At 45.8% G+C, this 27,557-nt stretch overlaps 1 protein-coding gene across 5 annotated transcripts in view; it reads right to left on the reverse strand.

Annotated features, from left to right (window-relative positions):
• Positions 1-27,557, reverse strand: part of MAPKBP1 (mitogen-activated protein kinase binding protein 1) — a 122,629-nt gene that overhangs the window by 45,457 nt on the left and 49,615 nt on the right. For all 5 annotated transcript variants that reach the window (XM_073348682.1, XM_073348678.1, XM_073348681.1 and 2 more), the window contains exons 4-6: positions 6,504-6,566; positions 5,297-5,354; positions 1,834-2,004 (exon numbers count right to left, since the gene is read on the reverse strand). In XM_073348682.1, the coding sequence (XP_073204783.1) occupies positions 1,834-2,004; positions 5,297-5,354; positions 6,504-6,566 (292 nt within the window). The remainder of the gene's footprint in view (positions 1-1,833; positions 2,005-5,296; positions 5,355-6,503; positions 6,567-27,557) is intronic.

Here is a 27,557-nt window from a genome sequence, read left to right on the forward strand (position 1 = left end):
CTTCCCTTTCTAAACACTGAAAGCACATGAGGCCAACACTGGCTGGAGCTCTTCCAGCCCTAGGGCAGCAATGGGGCGCAGTGCTCGAGATGGGCAGTAGGTATTTTCCACAGGGAAATACCATAACTCTCTCCACCTGGGGAGTGGAAGAGAAGTTATAGGGCAAGAGAAGAGGTGAACATGCTGCTTCTGTCCAGCCCGAGGGAAAAGAAACAGAGCAGCTACACCTGCTGTGATTCTCCCCTTCGTGCACATCAAATAACTGGGGGAAGAGGAGGAAGGAAGGGGTTATTTTCTGAGTATAATGGTTAGATTACAGGGGTTCCCTCTCCACGAGCCTGGTGCAGGAATATTATTTCCAGGGATTAGCGGCAGAGGGGGGATTCAAAGATCTTGCCTCTCTCTCCTCTCCCTTGTGGGTTTAAATTCTTGATCTATTTCCTGCAGTACTCAGTGGTCAGCCAGACACTCACTCTGATCAACATTTCAATTTCTCAATCCTCCCTCAGGAAATCATGAGCCCAACTTCCCGCTTCCTTCCACTAGCAGCCCTCCAAACTAGCCCGCCCTCAGCTCAGAAGTCATCTCATTCGGCTCAGAAGCGGTCTCACTGCAGAGGGCTTGTTGGAGGTCAGCAGCAGAGCACTGTCAGAGGGGCAGGGGCGTGGAGAAGGCTAGACTGTGCTACCAGGAGCAAACCAGCATTCTTGGGCCCAGACTCCAGGGCCTCTTGCTGAGCTTCCCCCCAAACAGGAAATGCTGCCGGAGCCCTCCCTGTTCTCACCATCATGGTGCCTGCTGTGGCCTTTCCCCATTTGGAAACTAGGGAGCACCTCAGACAGCACTTGGTTGCTTCAGCTTGACCAAACATCTTGGTCAGTCTCCCAGACTGCAAGACGGTGATATCACAGCAGCCATTCCTATGACCCTATGCCTGAGGAATGGTGGTCTTATGGTTAAGGCACTGCACTAGGACTTGGGAGATCTGGGATCAGTTCCTCATTCTGCCACTGATTTCCCCTATAACTTTGGGCAAGGGCTCTGGAAGATGTGCTTTAGTCAAACACAAGTTAGGCTTTAGTCAAACAAGTAATTGGACTCAATACAAAAGGTAATGGTGGAAATTTAATGGCCTGTGACAGACAGGTCAGACTAGATGATCTAGTGGTCCCTTCAGGCCTTAAACTATGAATCTATGAAAAAAAATCTCTCAGTGCCTCAGTTCTCCATCTGTAAAATGGGGATAACAATACTTCCCTTCTCCTGCCCTGTCTTGTCCATTTAGACTGTAAGCTCTTTGTTGCAGGCACTGACTCTAATTGTTTTTTGTACAGCGCCTGGCACAATGGGACCCTGCTATCAGTGGGGAAATCTCTAGGCACTACTGTAACATAAATAATAGTTGGAAAGCAGAGACCATAAAAATCTTGATTGTCAAGGTACAGCATTAAATCCCAGCCTCTCTCTACATTACATCCATCTTCAAATCATTATTTTTGTGTGCCTCATTGAGAAGAACTTGAAGACTGAACACAATCTTAGTTTGAATCAGTTTCCAACAGTCCTCTGGAAAAAACACAAAGAGTATGACAAAGCCTAATAGCCTTCTGACTGGCCAGGAAGATGTCACATATTGGTGGGAACAATCTAGCACTAGCTCCTTGAGGATGTTCTAGATGACCCAATCTCCATCCATCTCTAACTTGTCTGATTTTATGAATGTCAAAAGAAGCAGGGAAAGAAAGAGCTATAACCAGATTTATCCCCAGATCATCTCTGGCCTTGGACAACGTGGCTTTTCCTACCAGTAAGCTGATCTTCTTGCACACTTACCTTCCATGACCACACGTTGACAATCATGTCATGCTGGTACCCCACAGAAACAATGTATTTGGAGCTGGGGGAGAATGCCACACAGGCCACGCCATACTTGTGTTCTTGGAGCTCAGCCACCTGGGCCCGTTCAGCCACGTCCCACACCCGAACGGCTGGCATGTGCCCACTCTGAAGGGGTGATTTGGAGACAGAGAGCAGCGAACAAAACTCATAAGACTAGTTGCCATGGATTCAGATACGCAACATCCCCATACATTTGTTTAAGCACACACAACTTGGAAGTGAATTCAGGACTAGATCACAGCTTAACCCTTAGGCATTCTATGGCCATTTACAGCAGAAGTCAGAAATCTAATGAATTTCCTGATTTCAGAAGATAACTGAAAGAGGTAATAATAAAAAAAACCCAAACTAAGAAAGTGGATCAACATTTTTCACACATATCTCTGTTCTCTGTAATAGAAACCAGTAACACATGGTGACCTTTAGAGGTCTCAGTCCAGGTCCCAATGCAGGTGTTCACAACACAAAAACTGACTTTGTCACACTCATTGGCAATTTTTTGGGGGGAGGACCACAGGAAATTAGCAATTTTCTCATTCCAAAGGTAGTCATGCCATGTTATGTTTGAGGCACATAGATAGGGCAGTGTCTGGGGGGAAATGCACTCCCCTTCTTGCTGCACTTGTTCTGTGGATAAACAGTCTCTACGGATGTGAATGCAGCACCTTTTGCCAGCACTAAGTCTCCCTGAAAAATCATTTATTTAGTTATTTAAAAGTACTCTTTATTTTACAAGACCAGCAGAAATCCTTGCCAAGTACATGATTAACAGGGAAACCCTATTCAACAGCTTCCTCAAGATTTCACATGGAAGCCTGTCAAAAAGTAGCCTGCAAGATAAGATCTCCATGGCAGCAAGGCAAAATGGTGTCTTTTCCAGTCTGGGTAAAGCAAGTCACTTGCTCACGTGAAGGGGTGGCATGCCTGATTGAAAATCAAAGCCTCCAAAACACAGAATGCAAGACAGTTAATTGTCTTGCTTTGCAGCTTTACATAGAATGTGATTGGCCTGGAATAGCACAGCGGTCAGATTTTAATTTACTCAGCTCAGCTTTCACCCCGAATGACAGAGTTCTGTCCTCAAGGTTACAGTCAAGATGGTACAAAAGTCAACAGAGCTACTCTGCAAAGCACTTACACGAGTTAAGAAACCAACCTCTAGATCTTCAGCCCCCGGAGACTTTAACAAATTGAATACACTTTAAATAATTGAATAGATGCTACCATCAGTGAGCTCTATCAACTCCCATGGGACAAGCAATTTATTCCTCTATGGAAAGCTTCCATCTCCTCAGCATTTGAGATACTCAGACCAGAGCTAACACATATGGAGGGATGAGGGTCAGCCTCTGAAGAAAATCCAGCCATGCACCAATTTAGTGTCACTAGGCAGAATCGGCACACTCAGCCTGCGAGATTCAGATACTTCACAAGCTGAACACTCTTTAGTCAGCTATTACCAGTCCATACTAACTGCAGAACTTCCGAAGCAGTACTAAGGAAAGACTGAGAGCTGCCACCAGCAGGCGGCACTACATGACAAGAGAAACACTCAAAATTAATGCTTTTGAGAGGACCCACAGAAATGGCTGCAGAGCTGGTCAAAAAGGGTAAATTATATGCTGCAAAACATCTCAAATGAAATGAAAATTTGCCATTTCATTCTGAATTTTGCAGTTCTTTTGTAGTTTTTCTGCAAAAGTTTCTAATCAAAAAGTTGTCAGTGGGAAAATAACCACTAAAAAGTTTTTATTCCGCCCTTCCACCCCTCAATGGTGGGGGAGGGGAGAAGTGAAAGTGGTGTTTTCCCCACCAAAATAAAAAGGAAAAACTTTTCAAAACAAATCTGAATTTTCATTTTGAAATTTTTCATTGAAAAATGAAACGTCAACTAAAGCAAACATTCTTTTGGTCAAAAAACAAACCCATAAGGATAATTTTCAGCCAGCTCTGCTCTGTAGGTATAACCCAATGGTAAAGTGTCTTTTACAGGTCCTCCTCTGTGCCTGGTGCATAAAGGGAGAAGCCTGTCACAGCCTAACTAGCAAACTAACTTCACCAGCTTGGTCAACACGCTGGGGATTGAACCAGGGACATTCAGAGCTTAAAGCACGAGCTGCTACAGCTTGCGCCAGAGGGCTCTAGCTGAGGGAGTAACAGACTTGTATTTAGAGCTGGGTAAATAATTGATTTTTCAGTTTGATGGCTAAATCAAACCAAACCAACAAAAACCCTCAAAAATTTTCAGGGGGGCGGGGGAAGGAAGGAATCATTTCATGTCCAAATATTTAATTTGACCTGAAATGAAACATTTTGTAATAGGGTGTTTTACCCTTTTGTGGTTTTATTTTAATTAAATTTAGATGACATTTCATTTTGAAATGTCATTTTGAAGCAAAGAATCAAAATGTTTTGACTTTTTCAGAATTTTCCCCTCTTTTTTGGTCTGAAACAATGAGCTGAATTTGACCAACCCTGCATTTTTCAGCAAATAAACTGTTCGCCGAAATTTTTTTTACCCACTTTTACTCATATCCTCCAAGAACTGGGCACAGGGAGGGACTGGTGACACACACATTCACCAGTAACTTACAACGTACTGGAGTCAGATGACAAGTAGTCATTAGAGACACATGACAGCAAGCTGAGCATGACCAAAAGGGGAGAGGGAGACATTTGTGTGTGTTTCTAGCATCTAACAACTGCAAATTCATTACATGTACAGCGTGCACCTTGCACTTCTAATGCAGTACAGACCCCACAATACAGCCATCCTTGTTCTCCCTTTAAGCACCTTTGAAAGGGGAAAGCATGCACTGCCAAACCCATGGGCACTGGCCCCTTTATCACTGCTCTGGAAACTCCATTCCACAGGTACTTTTCACTCTCCACTATATTGTTACTGTCTTGGCTCACCCCCTGAAATCCGAAGGGATGCAACCCTAAACTCAATCCAGCACTAGAAACTTCCAGTCCCCGTCCCTCACTTCTTCCCCTATGTTAATAGGTAGAGCAGCACCCAATATCCTCAGCGAATCTCCACCCTGCCTCTGGCAAAAGGAGTCTGTCCCAGGAGATTGACAGAACATTGGAAAACCCTTTCAATATGAGCTTAAGGAGACAACCAGTGACGAGGTTGGTTAATGCTAAGATGAATCAGTGGGTGAGAGCCAAAACCACATTTCCCCACATAAAGGCAGTGCAGAGGCACAGTTAGGGTCGCTCTTTGGATATCATAAGGGCCAAAACCCTGTCAAAAAGGATACAGGATTTAATTAAACCCAAGTTTCCCCCCCACATTGTCCATTTCCCGCTCTACAGCAGCCACACTTCTTCCCAGCCTGCAGTGGGATTGCCTGCAGACATGTACCTGTTTTAAACAATTTTCAGCACTTACCTCTCCAGTAACCAGGTACTTTCCATCAGGGGAGAAAGCAAGAGCTGTAATCGTCTTCCTAAAACAGAGACAGGAGGACACTGTGAGGTGGTGCCTGTATCTGGTTTCAGTTCTGTCTATCGTGAGGGGAGAGGGTGAGCAAATGTCCTGATATTATTGAAAAACGAAAAGGAGTACTTGTGGCACCTTAGAGACTAACAAATTTATTTGAGCATAAGCTTTCGTGAGCTACAGCTCACTTCATCGGATGCATTCAGTGGAAACTACAGTGGGAAGATTTATATACACAGAGAACATGAAACAATGGGTAATAGCTGGTAATAGCTCACCTTACCTGATCACTCTCGTTACAGTGTGTATGGTAACACCCATTGTTTCATGTTCTCTGTGTATATAAATCTCCACACTGTAGTTTCCACTGAATGCATCCGATGAAGTGAGCTGTAGCTCACGAAAGCTTATGCTCAAATAAATTTGTTAGTCTCTAAGGTACACAAGTACTCCTTTTCTTTTTGCGGATACAGACTAACACAGCTGCTACTCTGAAACCTGATATTGAGACAGTCCCAATATTAGGGGATTTGTCTTATACAGGACCCTACTACCCCCCACCCCATCCCGATTTTTCACACTTGCTATCTGGTCACCCGAGGGCATGACTGGAAAGAGGCCCACAACACATGTAATAACTTGACAATGGTTTTGTTTCCTCACAGGGTGAACACATGGATTCCCTGCAGCCCAAACCTCTTGCAGGCACAGAAGGGGTTTCACAGCTATGGGCTTATGGTCCTTTGGCCCCTGCCTGCCAACAAGAGGACCAGGTGTCAGCCAGTCCTGCTCCAAACCAAGGCTTCAACCTCAGGGAAAGAATAATGCAAGTCCCACGGAGTTCAAATATAACATCCTCCATGTCATTCCTTATAGCAATTCTGCATGGGAATGTAGTATTTATGGGCTTTTCCCTAGTTATCATTGCTACAACTTTCCCCACAGTAACTCATGTTAAGGAGGAGCTAGGGTTAAATTAGCAGGTAACTCCTCCCCACAGCCACTAGTCCGACACAAGTGAGTTTAGGACTCAGTAGCTCTGGGCACCTTTATCCCCAGAGACTCTTATAGTTTGCTAGAGCCAGAAAGAGGACTCCAAATTCACATCCCAAGTAATACGAGGCCAGCTGTCTGTGTATCTCCGAGTTTCACTCACCTGGAGCTGTTTAGAATATGGTGTTGCTTATTTTTCCTAGGGTTGAAGAGCACGACAACACACCTAGAAAGAGAACAGAAGAACAAAAAGAAGTTGACAGGACAGCCTGTGGGTATCATAACATGCTCTATCCCCTTGTCCTTGGCAGGAGAATGAATGACAAGCCTGGCACGTCTGTCCCACCTCTACCCAGCTAGCTGAAAAATACAAAGGGAGGTTGGGGGATAATCACAAATCACTCCCCTGTAGAGTGCCATAAATAATCACCTTTCCAGGGACCGTGAGCCCTGAATCTCTTACCACTCACAAGCTAGACAGAAAGAAAGGGAAGTTAGAAAAGTCTGTGTGACAGCCCCATGATTCTGTCCCATTTCCCCAGACGTAAGAATGACCCTACATTCTGGGCACCAAAACAGGATGTCTAGACCCGAGTGGGAAGGTAGGGAGCCAGGAAAGAGGGGTAGCACGAAGTAGAAGAGCTCTCAGAGAAAAGTGCTGGGCTTCTCCTCTCCAGAGACTTTCAGCATAGCTTTCCATCAACCGTATCCTGCCAGACACTGCCATTAGCCGTTCAGATTCTGCCCTCCCCTCACCACCGCACCTTCATCCAGGCCCTGAACGTCAGGACAATGACATGGACCCAGACAGGAATCACCTTCTGTGTGGTGTGGCTCTTGCCTGTAACACAGACAGGACAGAAAAGGCCTCAGTTTGGGCCAAGAGGTCATTAGCCAGTCAGAAAACAAGATGCACAGTTAAAGAGCCCATTCGCTTTGGAGACAAATGAAAAAATAAATAGCTTCCTCTGGGGCTGTCCAGAAATCAGCCAGCAGGAGGAACTCTAGAAACAAACAGCTGTGACCTTCGCCCCACGGTAATCAATATAATCACCTCCATCACAGGTCCACCATTTTGGAGGAACAGGAAAGGGGAGATTTTCCCAAATTTACTGACAAAGCCAGGAGTCCCACTCTTAGCATGCCGTGATGACTCTGCTGCCACACAAGTCTGGCTATGATCCGGGATACATTCTCTCTCCTTCCCCACCCTCCATCAGTGAAAACCCTATGGATCATTTTCAACACAGGGCAGAAGAGAACGCAACTCTGCCAGGGCCTCATCACATAGAAGCAAAGGAACCAACCCCGTGAAAACTCATGCTCTCAGAAGTGAAACACATGCTGCTGCCCAGGAAAAACAACAATTCTCAGTGACAAGATGATCCTCCCTCCGAAATGGTGAGCAAATTGCATGGAACTGTACAATCAATGCCTTCAAAATGATTAAGGGGCTGGGGCACATGACTTATGAGGAGAGGCTGAGGGAACTGGGCTTATTTAGTCTGCAGAAGAATGAGGGGGGATTTGATAGCAGTCTTCAACTACCTGAAGGGCGGGTTCCAAAGAGGATGGAGCTAGGCTGTTCTCAGTGGTGGCAGATGACAGAACAAGGAGCAATGATCTCAACTTGCAGTGCGGGAGGTCTAGGTTGGATATTAGGAAAATCTATTTCACTAGGAGGGTGGTGAAGCACTGGAATGGGTTACCTAGGGAGGTGGTGGAATTGCCATCTTTAGAGGTTTTTAATGCCTGGTTTGACAAAGTCCTGGCTGGGATGATTTAGTTGGGGTTGGTCCTGCTTTGAGCAGGGGGTTGGACTAGATGGTCTTCTGAGGTCTCTTCCAACCTTAATCTTCTATGATTCAAAGAACTCAGACTCAGCAGGGTAGCTCCTGATAACTGCATATCTCTCTTCCCCATATGAATACCCCTCACACAGGGCTGCAACATGAGGGGGACCCAGTTCAAGGGCTGTAGGGACTTGCTGGAGATGGACAAATCAGCACTTGTGACATCCTTTGTCTTAGAGAGAGGAGTGACATTGACTTCTCTCATGGAAATATATCGCTTCTACTGTCTCCTGGCAAAAGCCCAAAGTGGAGGCAGCTGTAGAAGGGGGAAACAGTCAGGGAAAGTTGGGTAGGTCTGACTGTGGCTCCTCTCCAGTATTTGAGGATGCATCACAGCATGAAGAGAGTCCTCCTCCCCACAAACATGCAGGGAACACCTCAAAAGCTTCACCAGTTTTGCAGTGTTGCTACTTAGCTGTGTCGCACCCTATAGCTCCCCCCTCCACTGCTGTGCCATTAGGATGTTGGGCAATACATGACTCTCAGGTTCAGAAAGGCCTTGTCTACACCAGGGATTTCAGACAGGGCTGACTACACTAGTGCAAATCATAGCTTATACCCTGCCTGTAACAGGGGTTTGCACCAGCGCATGACCAGCCATCCATGTCTGTCACGGGGGAAATCCCTGGGGTAGATATGGCCTACAAATTAGAGTAAGGAGCATGGTACCAAATGCTGAAGAGATATTGCTGTTTCATTATGAAGCCTACAGCATCAGCTCACTCTACAAATGCCGCCAAAAGCCTCATCCCAATAGAAAAGACAGAAGTTCTCACATATGAGCTTTTAAACAGAACTAAGCGAGCCTCACTGTCACACCATTGGGCTCACGCAAGAAGAACTTTACAGGGGTGTCCCCCTAATCTGTTTTTTTTTTTCATTTACCTCAGCAGCGGTAAGGAATCCCCTGCCATGAGCTTGGCGCCAATCGGAAAAGGCTGCAGACACAGCATTTCTCCAGGCACTGGCATGTCGTAACAAATTCTTGCCCGACCCATGCCGTTGCCTCTCACTTGGTCTACAGGGTTGCCCGCCAGGAGCATTACAAGTTATGAAACAGAACAGACACCATAGAGAGGCGCAGACACTCCAGCACCTCAGGCCCAATGCTGCTGACTGATGCCGTCTCACTCAGTTAACATCACTGCCTCATAGCAGACACCACCATAGGGCACTGAAGTTTTAACCTCCAATTCACAGGCTTTCTAAATTCAGCTTCCTTCATTAGAACTAGTGCAAGTTTCCACCCATTGTTTTCCCCAAAGGTAGCCTGCGTGCCTGCTAAATGTTCTAGCCATGCCCAGGTAAAATACATCTGCTGTGCTGAACATACAGGCATTCACCACCATTTACTGGTACGTTAGTGGGGCAGTTCTAATAGTACAGGTAACCTCGTCATCCAGCAGTGAAAGTATTCTTTAGAGATTTAGTTAAGCGTACAAAGCATCAAATTTAGCACGACCAGTCACTCCAGTTTCAGGTCTGATCTACTCTATTTTATTTCTGCAGGCTTCATGTAAAGAGGCAGGTGGTCTGTGACCCATTAACAATTCAGGGGAAGTTAAGCCCTTCAAATCATGAGCTATGAAATAGTACATTAGCAGATGGGAAAATCTGTGTAATCCTCAGCTTCCAGGCAATCAGAAAAAATAAAAAATCCCACTCTATGAAGCAAGGTAGGTTTAATGGACCAAAGTTGTTCCTTGCGCAACTCAGAAGAATTACACCTGGGAGTATTTTGGTCCATTAAGCTTCAGAAAACATTATGGAGAATTGAGAGTAGATGCGATATCCAGGTAGAATCATTTCTGTGCAGCAGGTTTTTTAATATTAAGTTCCTTTGTGTTTTATGACTAGGGACATTTGCATGAAAACGGGACCTTTGGGTATGTCCACACCTCAACCACTACAGAGGCATCAATGTAGACACTACCTATATGCCAACAGGAGGGGTTCTCCCACTTGCACAGGTGTTCCACCTCCCTGAGATGTGGTAGCTAGGTTGACAGAAGATAACACTTTCTACACCATGGGTTAGGTCGTCATAGCTACGTCTCTCAGTGGTGTGCCCCGAGAGACGCAGCTATGCCGATGTACATTCCCAGTGTAGACAGCCCTTTGTGTTATTTTCTCTAAGAAACAATCTAAAAATTAAAGACATGCAAGAAGACGCCATGGTCTTCAAACCAAGCAAGCAAATCTATAAAGAAAGCATTTCCTAGAATAGCTCAGCAAATGGGTAGGATCCTGGGTTTTGCAGTATTCTTAACTTAAGCAACTGAGCCCGCAGTTACTTATAAACAAACTTAGGCCTTACACCTCCAGAGTTGGCTATTCCCAGGGCGTCTCTCTGCAGGACTTCCTGTCACTCCTTCTAGCTGTTTTCCCTCATCAAAGAGGCTCAAACTCCTGTGCTGAGGCTGAATCCCACCACCATGCCAGCCTGCCAGGGGGAGTCAGCCAAATAGTTCCTGACCTTCAGACAAGGGTGTAACATCTTACAACCAGTCACAAGCAGATTTTTTTAAAATAACTCTTAAATGTAATACATGAAAATATATGAACACATGCCACAACCACCCAAAAACACCACTGCCAGTTAACAAGGAGCAAGACATATCCTGTGGCTACACTGCCAGAGGGCTGAATTTCATTTCATGGCAGTCTTGTCACACTGTTCTAGTTTTATCAAGACTCCACCCAACTTTTAGGTTGTTTTAACCAATAGGATTGCAGTACGCAAATAAACTAACGTTAATTACATGGCAGCTACACATGCTACAAACACAAGCCAGGAACTCCTAAATTCTAATCTGGCTCTCATTCTGAATCTTTCTGTGGCCTTGGGAACCTCTCTAACCCTCTCTGTGCTAGATTGCTGCATCATTTCAAAGGGTAAAAGTTACAGTTAAAAGAATAAATTGTGCTAGCAAAGTTTACCTGTTCACCGTGGCCACATTTACCCTCCTGGTTTCTGCTACTCAGTTCAGCCTGCGTCCACACTGCAGTCCCGCCAACCCTTAACGTGCAGTGCATTACAGTTTTGCCGAGGCCTCATGTTCAACAGTGTCTGAAAAAGCTTCCCAAAGCAGGGTTTGTGGGAGAGCCTATAAAGTACTGTGGGATTGTGCAATGTCTTAGTAAAATATATTGCTCAAGTCAATATAGGAAAATAGAAATTGCTCTACTGGGACAGATCACTGGTCCACCTAGTGCACTATCTTGTTTCTAACCCACACAAGACTACATGAACCTCATGAATCCTGAGATAGATCACTCAAGTTTGCCCTAGTGACTTTTACTCTGTCAACAGTTCACAAGAAGCTTTATATGAACATTGGTTTTATTATTAAATACACAAAAGCCTCCACCTAGCCTTCTGCATGCTTTGTTTCTGTAAGATTCTGTTTGTTCAGTGTTTTGCTACCAGTGGGTGGAAAAAATAGTGCTGATATTTTGACACTTTGAGCCCAGTTCAGCTGGTCCAAGTACATCAAACCACCACTTTTCTAGTGCCCTCCTCAGTTGCTGCAGAAATTAAGCCTTGAAATTAAAAATTAAAAAAAATTAAAAAATCCCAACCAATATATTTCTGAAGAAAACTTTCTAGGTCCCAATGAGAGTTTACAAATACAGACAAAACAAACAATAGTTCTGAAAGGGGCTTGCACTGTTTCTGTGCAATAGAGTACTTACTCTGGTGCCTCATGAGAGTTTAAAAGGTCAACATTATTAACTAGTTCACCGCTGATCATTTTAGCAGAAGCATCCAGCTACTCTGCGATTGTGGGCAGAGCTCACATAGATTAACTACATCATATTTTCCTCCCAGTCTGAACCCTGTTTTGCTGTCAAAGCCATTTATGAAACTATTCACTGCTGAGTGACAGAATTATTGCTGCCTAAGTGATGTCCTAGCCGATCTAGTATCTAGTTCCTTTGCATACTGAAGCTATTGGCAATAACATGCTCTTGTAAAGATTTTATTTCTAGGGCAACTGTGCCAGACCCTCAACCCTGCATTACACCATCCTAGTGACAACATGTAATCATGAACTGTGGCTTTAAAAAAGAGAAATCAGAAGCTGGCTTTGGAATCTCTGATAGATCTAGTGTATGAGGCGTTTTGTAGGTGCCTTGTTTTATTCCAAAGGAGCCCACCTGCAGAGTAGTAATTGGTTCTTGCTGCAAAGGGGAGGCAATACATCTGTGTTACCATCAGACCCTCCTCCAAGGCTCTTGCAGAGAAGTTGAACTTTCTCCAGCAGGGATGGCAGGGAGCCACTTTGGAGTAGCGGGTGTGTAAGTGGGAGACACTTTGGAGAGTTTTCCTGCAGCATGTTACAGATAGGCCCCTTAGCACTGTGCATACTCCATGTGTGCTAGGGATCAGTGCAAGGAGGGTTAGCAGGAGATCTACAGAGAAGAAGCAAGCACCTCCGGCAAAGGGAAAAAACAAGGAGGCAGTTTCTCTAGGCTAAATTTAGGAGTGGAATGGAAAGGAATCAGACATCAATATCACATTTACACACAGCATCTGACTCACTAAGTCACCAGCACTCCCCCCACACACACACTTTCTTCTTCCTCTGCTCATACTAGTCCCACTTCTTGCTCTTCTTCCCAAATCCCTGTCTCCCTCGGTATTTCACTTTCCCTCCCATCTGTTCCCCTGACCCATCTCTCTAGTCTCTTCTGCCACTTCTCCCAAGTCTCCTCCCCTTCCCCAGTAAGCTAATAAAAAGCAGATTTTTGTGAGAAGTCTGTTTTCTTCCTCCCTCCCTGCCCACCCCCCACCCTCCCTAGCGGGTATGAAAAGATTAAAAGTCAATTATGGAGTTTCTTTCCAAAGCTATTCATCAACTCTGCCTTGCTTTATCTCACAGGACAGATGACTAGAGGCAGAGTTCATGGGACAAGTTCCTCCCCAGTCCCTCTCAATCTGGGCCATAAACTGAGGTGGCAGAGAAGAAAGCAAGCTCCATTCGGATACCACTCAAACCCTGGCTAATCCTGGCTCCTCTTTCTAAATATTATCCCCCCGGGGCCCTTACACATTCCTGCAAGAGTAAATGAAGAGAACAAGCAGCCCAACCAACTTCTCACTGGTCACTTCCATGACTTCTTGCTCATTCACTGCTCTTCCAATCATGCCCATCTTCCCCCGCCCCAACAAAGTAGAATAGTTTCCTAATTCACAAAACACATCCGCAAGCCTTGATGAGAACCAAACCTTTTCTCCCGGTGCTAGTTGTCAGGAGAATCTTGATCAGATTAAGATGGTGTCAGTGAAAGCTGGTGATAATTTTCCATGTGGCAACATTCCCTGCCAACAAATGTCTTTAATTCATGGCCAACGCTGTGTGGGGGTTAGCTGTGATGGGACGTGTCAGTGGGGAGGAAGTGCATGCACATCACATGTGAAATACCTATTAATCTATGTCAATGAAATGAATGGGGGTGGGGGGGAAGATCTATGGCAAGATTAAGACATGAATGTCACAGCATGAGAACAAGGAACCCTGGAGATCATTGCATCATACCGTGGCCAGGCAGATTTGCTGGAGGAGAATACTACCAGGATGGTTGCAGCCACAGAAGGGCTGCAGTTAGATTCAGGCTGCGAACTTCAGAGAGACCAAAATAGATTAGCAGGAAACAACAGCTAAATAAGAAGCCCAGCACAAAACAAAAGGGATTTTAAAAGTTGCTAAACTCATAAATTGGAGATTACATATTATTAAGCATGAGCACTGTGTGAACTAGGACAGTAAGGCTCCCAGTGGGAATTTATTGTTTTAAAAGCCTGGATGGCACGCCAAATGTGCAAGACAAAGAGCCAGAGAACATCAAAGAGCAGGCCCTGCTCCATCTTCGCCATATCTTCTGGCTGCTTCTCCCAGTCTGCCAGCATCATCTCAGCCTTGTCCATGCCCGAATCTCCCTCAGACACTGAACTAAGGCAGGTGAGGCAGAGATCTAGAGCTGGGAGTCTTCAGCACATTGACAGCACCAAAGCCCAAACTCTCCTCACTAACTTTCCTAACAGCGCCTTCGACACGCTGGCAGGAGGGGAAACCAAGATGGAAAGCTCTGGAACGCCACATAAGAATGCCATTAGGGAAGAGGAACAACTCCCCACAACTCCCTTTGAGAACGCTCAGGGAAGAGCCGTGCAACCACAACAGAGCAGCACCATCCACTCTTGCTGCAGTCAACTGGTCTACAGACCACTCCTCATGACCAAGCCTAATGAAAGCCCCACCACTCCTATCTGGAAAGGGAGAGTCCACCCATATCAGCCATTCTTGGCCCATACAACTTGGGTCCACCAGGCAGAAGGGTTTCAATCAGAACGTCACTATGTTTGGCCACAATATACATCCAACTGAAGGTGGCAAGCCCACCATTCCATCATTCCCCATCATCATAACCAGGCAATGCACGACCAAACACAGAAGATATGCCTTTTTATCTTGGGCGACATGACTTTTTAAACTTACACAAAACACTTTCTTTTTAGAAGCAGTCCCAGGAACCCCTTTCCCTTCTCCTTTAGGCACCTCAGATGACTGCCCCTCCAGCCTTGCAGGGACCCTCCTCAGCAATGCCCACACATGTACACCGCCCTTCCTTCACCAGCCCTACCACTACAAAGAGCTTCTCTCAGCAGTGCTTCCAGTCTCGAAGGTAGAAGGAAAGCTGGAAGGAAAGAAAAAAGCACACTCGATAAAGCTAGTTCCAGGGGAAGGCAGAGCAGAGCTGATTTACAGGCCTTGCAGGGATAAGTCCTGAAAAGCTAAGGGCTGACTCTCCTCTTTCCACTCTCCCTGCTTCTGCAGAATCTGTATAGCTCATCTTCTCTCCCCATGAGTTCAGATATTTCCAGCACAGGGGTAATGGAAGAAGGGGAGGATTCCACATGGTTTCTCTCTCTCTTCACCCCAATTGGCAGGGGTACCATGGGGGAGGGGAGGACGACACAGCCCCCTTCCCCCGAGTTTCAAACAGGAGGTGTGGAAGCTCCCAGGTGGAGCTCTCAACTACAGCACAGTATTAGGCTATGTCTACACTGGCAACTGAATGACAAAACTTTTGCCTTTCAGAGGTGGGGTTTTTTTTGTTTTGTTTTTAAAAACACCACACACCCCTGAAAGACACGAGTGTTGCTGATGACAAGCGCCGGCGTGAACAGCGCTTTGTCGGTAGGCGCGCTCTCCTACCAACAATGCTAACACCACTCGTTGGGGGTGGAAATTTTTGTCGGCTGCGGCTACACTGCGCGACTTTTAGCGGCACAGCTGTAGCAACACAGCCGTGTCACTAAAAGCTGCGTAGTGCAGACCAGCAGTTCTCAACCAGGGGTCTGAGGCCCCTTGGGGGGGCTGCAAGCAGGTTTCAGGAAGTCCGTCAAACAAGACTGGCATTAGACTCACTGGGGCTCAGGGCAAAAAGCCAAAGCCCAGCCACTGTGAGCCCTGCCACCCAGACCTGAAGGTGAAGCCTGAGCATCTTAGCTTCGCAAGGCCTCCCCCCCTGCATGGTGTGGGTCTCCAGGCAATTGCCCTGCTTGCTACCCCCAACGTCAGCCCTGGCTTTTATATGCAGAACAGCGGCGGTTGTGGCACAGGTGGGCCGTGGAGTTTTCATAGCATGTGTCACGGTTCCTCCCCCACTCTGAACTCTAGGGTACAGATGTGGGGACCTGCATGAAAAACCTCCTAAGCTTATCTTTACCAGCTTAGGTCAAAACTTCCCCAAGGTACAAAATATTACACCTTGTACTGGCCGCTACCACCACCAAACTAATACTGGTTACTGGGGAAGAGCTGTTTGGACGCGTCCTTCCCCCCAAAATACTTCCCAAAACCTTGCACCCCACTTCCTGGACAAGGTTTGGTAAAAAGCCTCACCAATTTGCCTAGGTGACTACAGACCCAGACCCTTGGATCTTAAGAACACTGAACAATCCTCCCAACACTTGCACCCCCCCTTTCCCGGGAAATGTTGGATAAAAAGCCTCACCAATTTGCATAGGTGACCACAGACCCAAACCCTTGGATCTGAGAACAATGAAAAAGCATTCAGTGTTTTACAAGAAGACTTTTAATAAAAAATAGAAGTAAATAGAAATAAAGAAATCCCCCCTGTAAAATCAGGATGGTAGATATCTTACAGGGTAATTAGATTCAAAAACATAGAGAACCCCTCTAGGCAAAACCTTAAGTTACAAAAAAGATACACAGACAGAAATAGTTATTCTATTCAGCACAATTCTTTTCTCAGCCATTTAAAGAAATCATAATCTAACACATACCTAGCTAGATTACTTACTAAAAGTTCTAAGACTCCATTCCTGTTCTGTCCCTGGCCAAGACGACTACAGACAGACACAGACCCTTTGTTTCTCTCCCTCCTCCCAGCTTTTGAAAGTATCTTGTCTCCTCATTGGTCATTTTGGTCAGGTGCCAGCGAGGTTACCTTTAGCTTCTTAACCCTTTACAGGTGAGAGGAGCTTTCCCCTGGCCAGGAGGGATTTCAAAGGGGTTTACCCTTCCCTTTATATTTATGACAGCATGTTGGGGAGGGGCCACAGAATGGAAAAGGTTGAGAACCCCTGGTGTAGACATAGCCATAGTGTGAAATGTAAGTTCTGCAGAGGAGAGGTGCCCCTGGGGCAGGGAGTCAGTGTTTTGTTTACAAACAGAGGCAGGGTGATTAAGGTAAGAAAGGGCTGGTGATTAAGTTAAGGATCTGGAAGTTTAGCCTGTAAAACAGGAATCCCTGGGGAAGTGGGTGGTTGGGAGGGAGAAGGGGTTATTTTAGAGATAACACACGGGATTCAGAAAAAATACAGCCAAGCCCTCTGAGCCAAGGTTACCTTCAGAAAAGGGGGAGGGGTTTGGGGGCATAGGTGAAAAGAAGGGCCCAAAACCAAGGGAAGTGGTACAGAGAAAAGTTCCTACTCTACCTGTTTCAGCGTAGCAGCCGTGTTAGTCTGTATTCGCAGAAAGAAAAGGAGTATTTGTGACACCTTAGAGACTAACAAATTTATTTGAGCATAAGCTTTCGTGAGCTTTCACTGAATGCATCCGATGAAGTGAGCTGTAGCTCACAAAAGCTTATGCTCAAATAAATTTGTTAGTCTCTAAGGTGCCACAAGTACTCCTTTTCTTTTCACTCTACCTGTGGTACTTATGTGGCCCCACCATAGTATCTGAGCACCTCACAAGGTCTAACCCATTTCTCCTCACAGCCCCTCAGTGAGATAGAGCAGGGCTGTTATCCCCATTGTACAGATGGGACACTGAGGCATACACAGACTAAATGCCAGATTTTCATAAATATTTAGGCACCTCGTGGAATTTTCAAAAGTGCCTGGGTTAGGTGCTTTGTAACCCCCACTAGATGCCTAGCTGCACCTTGCCTAAAAGGTTTTGAAACTCTGCCCTTCAGGCACTGGCTTGAGGTCATACAGGAAGTCCATGGGGGGGAACAGAACCCAGGTCTTTCAGGGCTAGCTCCCTATCCAGCAGACCAGCCTATGTCTCTGCTGCAATGCAGCAAAAAAGAGGACTCTGGTAGATGGGAGCAAAACCGAGGTGGCCAGTTCTTTGAGACTACAGCAAACGGTCTCAGGAGGTTGGGATGGATGTCATGGTTGACAGAATGAAAAGCAGCACAGAAGTCAGGAAGGATGGAGAATGAGAGTCAGATGAGAGGAGATCACTTAACTCCCAAGGGGTGGTAGGTTCTGCCCCATGCTGAGTTGTAGAGCAATGGCTGCTGTGCAATTTTACATTTTAATGGAAAACCATTTTGTCATGTCATTTTTTGTTTTGAGTTCGAGAAAAGGAAGGAATCAGAAAGCGTCATAAGTATCAGATGTGTTTATGCCTCAAATTCCATAACGAAGAACAGAAATTGCATCCACAGAGTCCATAAAGTTGACGATTATTGTCATGATTTGTATTATTGAATGGCTACCATCTGTGTGCTCAGCGCTGTTCAGCATATGCCAGAAAATGTAGTCCCTGAGCCACCGTGTATGAAATGTGCAGCCCTGGATAAGATGGCTTAGTTATTTAAGTATGAAGTGTATAGTTATTAAGCACGTGTTTATATCTATGAGTGGAGGCGATGATGGCAACAGAAGTTTTACTAGATTAAGGACTAGAAGATTTGACCCTCCAACTCTCTTTCAAGAGGAAGAGCTACCCAGAACTCCTGTACTTGTTTATTTTCCTTTCCTGACTGCAGTGACCCTGATATACCTCAGAAGTCTCAATTATTTTCCTCAACTTTAAAAGGTGGAATTTTCTTGGTGTTTGGTTTTAAATATTCTCCTGTGAGAACGGCAACTCAATCACTGTAGTACTGTGTCTAAGAGCCTTCTGGAAAGTAACTAGCCTTTAAATAAAAGTAAAAGCAGTGTTGCCAACCCTCATGATTTTGTCATGAGCCTCATTATAATTATTGTTTTCATTAAAGCCCCAGCTCCTGGAGTCAAGTGGATATGTGACGATTTCAGCCTTCATTCTTTAAGACAAATGAAGTTTCTAGTCCTTGCGGCTGTGGAGAAAGCTTCAAAATGTGACCCCAGTGCACCCTAAAGGCTCAAAAAGCAGAAAGCAAATAAAAAGAACCACCAGATCTGTTATTTTTACGTAACCTCATGATTCTAAAGCCAATCTCATGATTTTTGGAGAGACTGATTCATGATTTTTGAACATTTGGAATTGGCAGTACTCCTATTTAAGGTCAGCTTCTAGACATTTGTAGTGAGGTAAAGCCCCTGGAGTCCCAGGCAGGTGCAGTATAAACTCACGGGGCCTTGGCCTAGCAGGATGTTTCCCAAGTTAAATGATCTATTCCAAGCTTGGTGAACTGCAAAAAGTGACAAAGTCCTCTAGATTTTTCTACAGTTGTTCCAACTGTTGTATTTAAGAGTTAGTAACGAAGAAAGAATATACATTAAAATGTTAAACCTAACCAGTGTCCCTTAAGTGACTTGACACAAATTGTGAGAACACACAAGTATTAGAGCTGAGTCGGTCTAATATTTATTTAAATTCTTTTTTTTTTAAATATAGGAATTAGATACTATCAGCTAATTTCCAAGTTATTATCTGGAAAAAAAAAGCCAAAAAAACCCCAACCCTAGTTTTCAGGTGCCTAAGCAGCCCCTGGAATCATGGTTAAAGTTGTCCCCCCTCCCCACATCTGAAATGGTGCCCCTGCTCATTGGTGAAATGTTCCTTGCTCTGCCAGACCATAGGATGGCACTCTGCTGACTTCCCTAATTTAGGCGGGGTGAATGGAATAGAAATTGCTCCTTTTTCCCTCATCTGCCAGATGATTTGAGCCAGAATAAAGGCACCATGCAATATAACAACTGTTTCCTTCTGGAAAGCCAGGAGTCTGAAAAAATGAAAGACGCCTGGGTGTTCCTGTAAAGTTCAGGCAGGTGGAGAGCTACACTCCCTGTGGAGAGGACCATCAACATTACTATTGCCCCCGTTGCTGGAGTGTTTAAAATCTGTACATATGTAAATAGCTAGTTATAGATAAGGTCCTAGAAGATGGTGTTCAAGAATATATAGCACAGTTCCTGGGTTTTGTAGGACCAATAATAAACCTTCCCTTTATGCACTGCAAATGGATTCCACTGGCAGTTCTTAGCAGTCCCTAATGAAGTGCATCCATCAGAGACTCTCTCTAAGTACACGCAGCTACGCATCTGACTTCTGGGTCACAACCAGCAAGTAATGGATATTCAGATGTGAGAGAAACAATAAGGAGCCCGGTGGTACCTTAAAGAATAACAGATTTATTTGGGCATAAGCTTTTGTGAGTAAAAAACCACTTCTTCAGATGCATGGAGTGAAAATTACAGATGCAGGCATTATATACTGACCCATGAAGAGAAATTACCTCACAAGTGGAGAACCAGCGTTGACAGGGCCAATTGGATCAGGGTGGATGTGGTCCACTCCCAATAACACATGAAGAGGTGTCAATTCCAGGAGAGGCAAAGCTGCTTTTGTAATGAGCCAGCCACTCCCAGTGCCTATTCAACCCCAAATTAATGGTGTTAAATTTGCAAATGAACTTTAGTTCTGCTGTTTCTCTTTGAAGTCTGTTTCTGAAGTTTTTTTGTTCAAGTATAGCTACTTCTAAATCTGTTATAGAATGTCCAGGAAGATTGAAGTGTCTCCTACTGGCTTTTGTATGTTACCATTCCTGATGTCCGATTTGTGTCCATTTATTCTTTTACATAGCGACTGTCTGGTTTGGCCAATGTACATGGAAGAGGGGCATTGCTGGCACATGATGGCATATATCACATTAATAGATGTGCAGGTGAATGAGCCTCTGATGGTGTGGCTGATGTGGTTTGGTCTTCTGATGGTGATGTGAAAGAGTGAGAGAGTCTCCCTTCCAGCCCTATAATAAACAAATGCTGTCATGATAACAGAGCTGTAAGACAACAATGCCAAGTGGTTGTGAGAGTTTCATAGTAATCACCCAAGGAGTGGTTTGAGATGCCAATTGTACCCAAGGGTGGGGGAGGGGGGTTATAACCATAGCCTTAGGCACTGAGTTTGCCTGGATTAGGTGTCATACATATGAAATAACACTTTAAAACTGCCTAGCTGTGAAAACCCCTAAGAGGATGAAGTGGAGACAGAGGCCACGTTCCCCATCCGCCACTGAAGTTTTAAAAAGTCAGACAGAACAGATGGCCAGTGAAGAATCTCAGAGAGCAGAGGTAGCCTCCCCAGACCTGAAGACCCAGGGCCAGGGAGTAACCCAGCTCTGGCCCTGGACATGCATAAGAACCAAAAAACCATTTAGGAAAACAGACTCAGAATCCACACTTTTCACAAAACAGATGCAGGAAAGAAGTCAAGTCTAGACAGTTGCAAGGGCCCGTCTCCTGTATGGTCCATTGTACCCATTTGGCATGAGACTAGTGAGGGGGAGGCTCGTATCGGAAATTGCCTTTCTAGCAGAGCTCCAAGATAGGTAGGCACCTTCTCCAGAAGGCAGAGGTCTGTACCAGATTGGGGTTGTGTGGGATATGGATTAGGAGTGGTGGGGACCAGAGGGCATAGAGAGAGAGAAAGAGAGAGAAAGGAGGTTGGGGAAGGCACTGAAATTTAAGCCAGTTTAGCAGCTGAGAGTCATTACAATTCACACCAAACTGAAAACTTTATACGCGTAAGGTTTTCAACATGGAAAACCACCTGGTTTTAATTGTAATGGCTCTTGGCTGCCTAGTCCCTTCAATCTGAATGCCTCCACCAGGGCACCCACCTCAAACCCCCTCTTCTCCCTTCAGAAGTCCCACTGTTGTTCTTTCTCCCAGTCCTAGCCCCCTCCCACATCCAGCAGACCTGCACCTGCAGAATAAAAATGCTTCCCTGGTGGAGCTTGGAGCAGGCCACCCCATACTGCTTGCAAAACACCCCACCTCTGAAAGCACTGCCTGCTCCCCCAGAATCCATCAGCACATAACTCTCAAATAGCCACCTGCCCTGTGGAACTGTCGAACCACACAAAGCAGACAAAGAGACAGTGAAATGTTAAGAGTTAGATAAACCTAAATAAGGAATTATGTGGCAATTTGTGTGGCTGCATTATTCCAGAGGACACAGGACAATGATCCTACACATACACGTGCACATAAAACACACACACCCTCCTGCACAGAGATGAAGGAAAAATATCAAACAATAAAACTTGCAGAAATGTGTTTTCAAAACTTAGTGCAACACTTACTCCCTCCCCACTTGAGGTACTACTTCAGAATACCCACTCACAGGGCCATTGCAAGGAAGGGCGACCGTTGGGAGCCAGAGTGATGGACAACCAAAAGACAGGAAGAGTCAAGGCAAGGAGGACCACCCAAGCATTCTGTGTTGGGAGACTGAGCAACTTGCTTATAGAAGAGAGAACTGGGAGGGTAAGAAAGGGAGCAGACCTGTACTGGTTCAGATGCTGTTGAAAAGGAGGAAAGCTCCACTAGCAACAAACAGCAAGGATGTGACAAAGCAAAGCCCTGACAAGCTCGGCGCCAAGACTCCCACACTCTGCCCTTTCTAGTAGGGTTCCTATAGAAATTCTAAGGGCTGTGGGTTGGATAGAGCATTGTGCTTTCAGATCACTTGGAAATCTACTTGCCTCAATTCACTGACCATTCCACCCAGAGTTGAAATTATAATACACGCACCACACACCGGGTTAACAAGCCTCAGTCTTTACAGACCTACCAACATACCCGCTTCAGGGACCTTGGAAGAGCACTTGGCTCCCAGCCCCACCACATCTTTCACAGCTGTCGTGCAGCAAGCAGACGATCGTCAGAATGTATGTTCTTAGCAGAACGGCTGGAAATGCAGTTTCAGGGTGAGAGACACTCCAGTGGTGGCAGTGCCCAGGTGAAGGAGGGAGAAAGTGAGCAGAGCGAGGGTGGAGGATGTGGTGGAAGAGAGGAAAAAAGCAAAGGGAAAGATTAAAATTGGGGTAGAGGGGAGACAGTGGCAAGGGGATGGGGGTTACAAATAAATCTACCACCAGGCTGCAACCAAATTCAGAGTTCCCTGGGAGACAGAGTGACCTCTCCCCAAAGGGAACCACACAGAATCCCAGCCACCCCTCTGAAGGGAGGCACAGAGTAGGCTCCCATTTTGCACATCTGGTTTTGGGTTTCCGGTTAGCTCTGGGCAGGTTTCTTATCACTCTGCACAGATCTGTAAGCTAGAGGAGTTTTCCCTGAACTGAAATCCCGAAGGAAAACATGTCCTGACTGTGAACAGCGAGCCTACGCCTCTCCTGTTCCAACAGCAGGCATGGCCAGGGCATTGTGATTTATCAGCACGGGGACACAAGGGAGAGGGTTTCTTTGCAAAATAAATCAACTGGGGTGTGGGGGAGGGGACATCTCATTGCAGGTGCCTCCTGCTGTAATCGCTTTACCACTAGCAAGCAGTGCAGTCAATATTAAACAGGCATCCATCAAAAGAAGACTTACAAAGAGGAGTACAATTTAATTCTCTCCCTAATTTAATCTAATTAACCCTTGCAGGGAAATGGCTAGGGATGGAGGGCTGGCTTGGAGCCCCCTTCCGGCAACAATCTCCCTCCTCACCTCCAAGAACCTTCAGTGGCAGAGTAATTAATGCATGTTGGCAATCCCCTCCAGGATCCAATCACCCCATTTTGCTCTTTATTCCACACTCCGAAGCGGACAACGAAAGCCCCACTGCAGCAAAGAAACTAGAGCAGCCCTTCCCCCTGAATGCCTCAGTGAGCATTATTCCTGCAGTAGCTATGCCCCAGCATCAGAGGCAGAGAGGATCAGCTTCCTCAAAAGCACAGAGCCACAGGCTAAGAACAGCCCATGGCTTCTGAGGAAGGGGAGGATCAGAAAGCAGCCCCGATGCAGTGACACGTTTGTGTATTATAGGATCAGCTGTGTCAGAAGCTCAGCTATCCAAGACACCAGCTTTTGCCTTGTAGCGTGTGTACATACCTGTCATATGCAGGCAGAGTATAAATAAAATGCACAACTTCTTAGCACTTCTGTTAGCAAGGAGGCTTCCCAAAACATCTTGTTAACAGACATCCCCTTGCAGCAGAAAGCGAAAGCCCACTACCAGCTTCAGTGCCAGATCTTCCAAGAAAAGGAGAGACACTCTGTTGTTCACACCTGGTGGGGGGGGGATACTTGATTTGGGTTTTATGCATTAAGTTAAAAGCCTGCCATCTATGTCAATGTTGCAAGGAGACATCGGGCTTGTTATGGGGTTCATAGGGAGGGTGGAAGCTCAGCTCTGGCAGTTGGCATCTCTGAGTTTTATCCCAGACTTGGCCAGGTTTCTTCTCCTCAGTCTTATGCAAGCTTAGAACTTGGCTCAAAAGCAAGTCACGTTGCTGCACCAGGCACTGGTTGCTAGGAGGCATAAATACCCAGAAGATGCCAAATTCTTCCCAGGTGGGGAGAAAGCGGGCCACTACCTGTAATTAGGCAGTTTAAGACATTCCTATTCAACTCCACCCCCACTCACTCTTTCTTTCACAAGCAGCTAAAAAACCTTGGAGACTGCAGAGCATCAGCTGCCTTACTGAGAAAAGGCCTCTTGTTCCACAACAGCTGAGACAGTCCATGCTTTGCAAATGCTGCTCTTTCAGCCAGGGGAAGGAAATGCACATGGGCATGCAATAGCTTTCCAAATCTGCCAATGCTTTCTACCTGCACTGCTTCACTCCACCTTGTATCCTCATTAAACAAAACAGCTGTGCTTGTTCTTTTACTGCCATCCATTTGTACAGATACTCAAATGAAGCAAAACAGTACAGGCTGTTTGTGGGGGTGGGGAGGAGGATGGTATATAGTACCCTCCATTTAGTTCATTCATTTACTAATTGGGTCAAAGCCTCAGGTAATAAATTGTTTGGGTTAAAAGTAATACAAACTTCCCACCAAATTTTCTTAATCGGTTTCAATCACTGGAAGCAGATGTGAGTGGACAGTCACTACTCCTATTTACTTAAATGACAAATGGGGGGGGGGGGGGGGGAGAATACAATAAGAGCCTAGGAATGACCCAAGTGACAATTAAAAAAAAAAAAAAGACTACAATAAAAGCTGTGCAAATTCTAATAAATTGGTTAGTCTCTAAGGTGCCACAAGTACTCCTTTTCTTTTTGCGAATACAGACTAACACGGCTGTTCCTCTGAAATTCTAACATTGTGATTGGCATAATACACACAACCACATGCTGTGTGAACTAGGATATTTACCCAGCTGGTCAAATGGACACAATATCAAATGCTCATAGGGGAGCAAGTAGTAATCTCTGTATTTGGGTTGCCTGTCACTTTCCACTATAGAAGATTCCTGTGACTTTTGTTTATATTAGAGGGGTAGCCATGTTAGTCTGTATCCGTAAAAACAATGAGGAGTCCTTGTGGCACCTTAGAGACTAACAAATGTATTTGGGCATAAGCTTTCGTGAGCTACAGCTCACTTCATCAGATGAAATGGAAAACACAGTAAGCAGATATAAATATACACCACATGAAAAGATAGGAGTTGCCTTACCAAGTACGGGGTCAGTGCTAACGAGGCCAATTTAATCATGGTGGATGTGGCCCATTCCCAACAGTTGACAAGAAGAGGTGAGTATCAACAGAGGGGAAATTATTTTTTGTAGTGACCCAGCCACTTTGTAGTTGATTGCATTTGCTCCAATCCCTCAGACAAACACCTACAGGATCTCTATCAAGCATTCTTAAAACTACAGTACCCATCTGGGGAAGTGAAGAAACAGATTGACAGAGCCAAAAGGGTACCCAGAAGTCACCTACTACAGACAGGCCCGGCAAAGAAAGTAACAGAACGCCACTAGCCCTCACTTACAGCTCCCAACTGAAACCTTTCCAGTGCATCATCAAGGATCTACAACCTACCCTGAAGGACAATCCCTCACTCTCACAGACCTTGGGAGTCAGGCTCCCTGCAGTCACTACCCCCAGACCCAGAACATGGTACCAGCAACTCATCCCCCTCTGAGATAACAACCTTCTTCAGTTACCAGCTAAGTTAGTCCTGTAGCTCGACCAGTTGTGCTGTGGTTCTGAAGGTTCAATGATGCATGCATGATGTGGCATGGAGGAATTTATTACAATTACATGCCTTTACTTTTTTTACGTAAAAAAAAAAAAACACTAGGAAATTACATACAAACCCCCCTATGTTTAAAGAATATTGTTTAGGGTACAAAGTCAAGCACTTGGGAAATGCAGAATTCAAGTTGCCTGTACAACCTTGATTTGGCCCCCTGGTGCATATACATTATGAAACAGTCTTTACATGATCACACACTATTTTTTCCACAAGGCCCCTGCCTCCTTCAGCACACAGGATGGACACACCAGGAGGGCAAACAAAGATTGTACAGGGAACTGTAAATCTGGCATTTCCTAACTTTTGACTGCATCCTGAATAGTTTTTATCCATAGTTTCAATGAAAGCGATAGGAATTAGCTGAACTGAAAGAAGAGAAAGGCACTGAAGTGTAATGTCCCCTCAGGTACCATGAGCAACGTAGTACTGAAGTGTGCAGTGTAGACGTGGCCTCCTTGGCAGTGTGATATTGTTGCCTACTATGCAGAGGACACTCCAAGTTGCTGCGTCTAGATGTGGGATTGTCTATGCCAGGGGTGGCCAACCTGTGGCTCCGGAGCCACATGCGGCTCTTCAGAAGTTAATATGCGGCTCCTTGAATAGGCACCGACTGCGGGGCTGGAGCTACAGGCGCCAACTTTCCAATGTGCCGGGGGGGCTCACTGCTCAACCCCTAACTCTGCCACAAGCCCTGCCCCCACTCCACCCCTTCCCGCCCCCTCCCCTGAGCCTGCCATGCCCTCACTCTTCCCCCCACCCTGAGCCTCCTGCACACATGAAACAGCTGATTCGGAGGTGCGGGGAGGGAGGAGCTGATCAGCAGGGGTGGGAGGCACTGGGAGCAGGAAAAGGGGGGAGCGGATGGGGGGCTGCTGACGTATTACTGTGGCTCTTTGGCAATGTACATTGATAAATTCTGGCTCCTTCTCAGGCTCAGGTTGGCCACCCCTGGTCTATGCTTTCCCAGTGCCCAACAGAGATGAGGAGGAGGATGGAAGTGAACCTGAAAAGGCTCACTTCAGGTATGACAGAAGTGAGGCCAATAGGTAGAGGAAGCGTTTGGGGGAAGTTTGCTGGCACAACATGCCTTCTACTTGGAGTTGGGGGGGGGGGGGCTATTCAAGCGTGCCACACACCTTGCAGTTTCAGGGAAGGAGCCACATTAGAACTATTGCTACTGCTGGATTCTCAGACAGTAACCGTGGGACGTAGTGCCTTTTTTCATCTATGTTTGGCCTGAGGCTGCAACAGTCCCTCTTTGATGAGGGCCTCACAACAGTGATCCACGCCTTTATAACCTCAGGCTGGATTACTGCATGCTACCTTTGAAAAGGTATCCAGAAGCTCCAGGTAACACAGAATACAGAAGCTTGTTTCAAGTGGGGTGTGGCACCGGGAGTTCCAAATACTAGTGATTTAAACTCTGCCCCAACTAGCTTTTCACTTCTGTATGAAGTTCCAGGCGTAAAGCCCTACATGCTCTGAAACCCAGTCACCCACAAGATTCACTTCTGTCCCATCATAGCAGTCACATTGCACTCCACTGCTCATACTCTTTCTTCCTAGGGTAAGCATCTCCGTACAGCCAGTGGCAACGAATTCTCAGTGAAGAGCTCATGCCCCTAGAACATGCTCCTTCCAGCAGTGTGACAGCACCCAGGTTCCATA

Source organism: Lepidochelys kempii, chromosome 6 (genome assembly GCF_965140265.1).
Source record: "Lepidochelys kempii isolate rLepKem1 chromosome 6, rLepKem1.hap2, whole genome shotgun sequence".
NCBI lineage: Eukaryota > Metazoa > Chordata > Testudines > Cheloniidae > Lepidochelys > Lepidochelys kempii.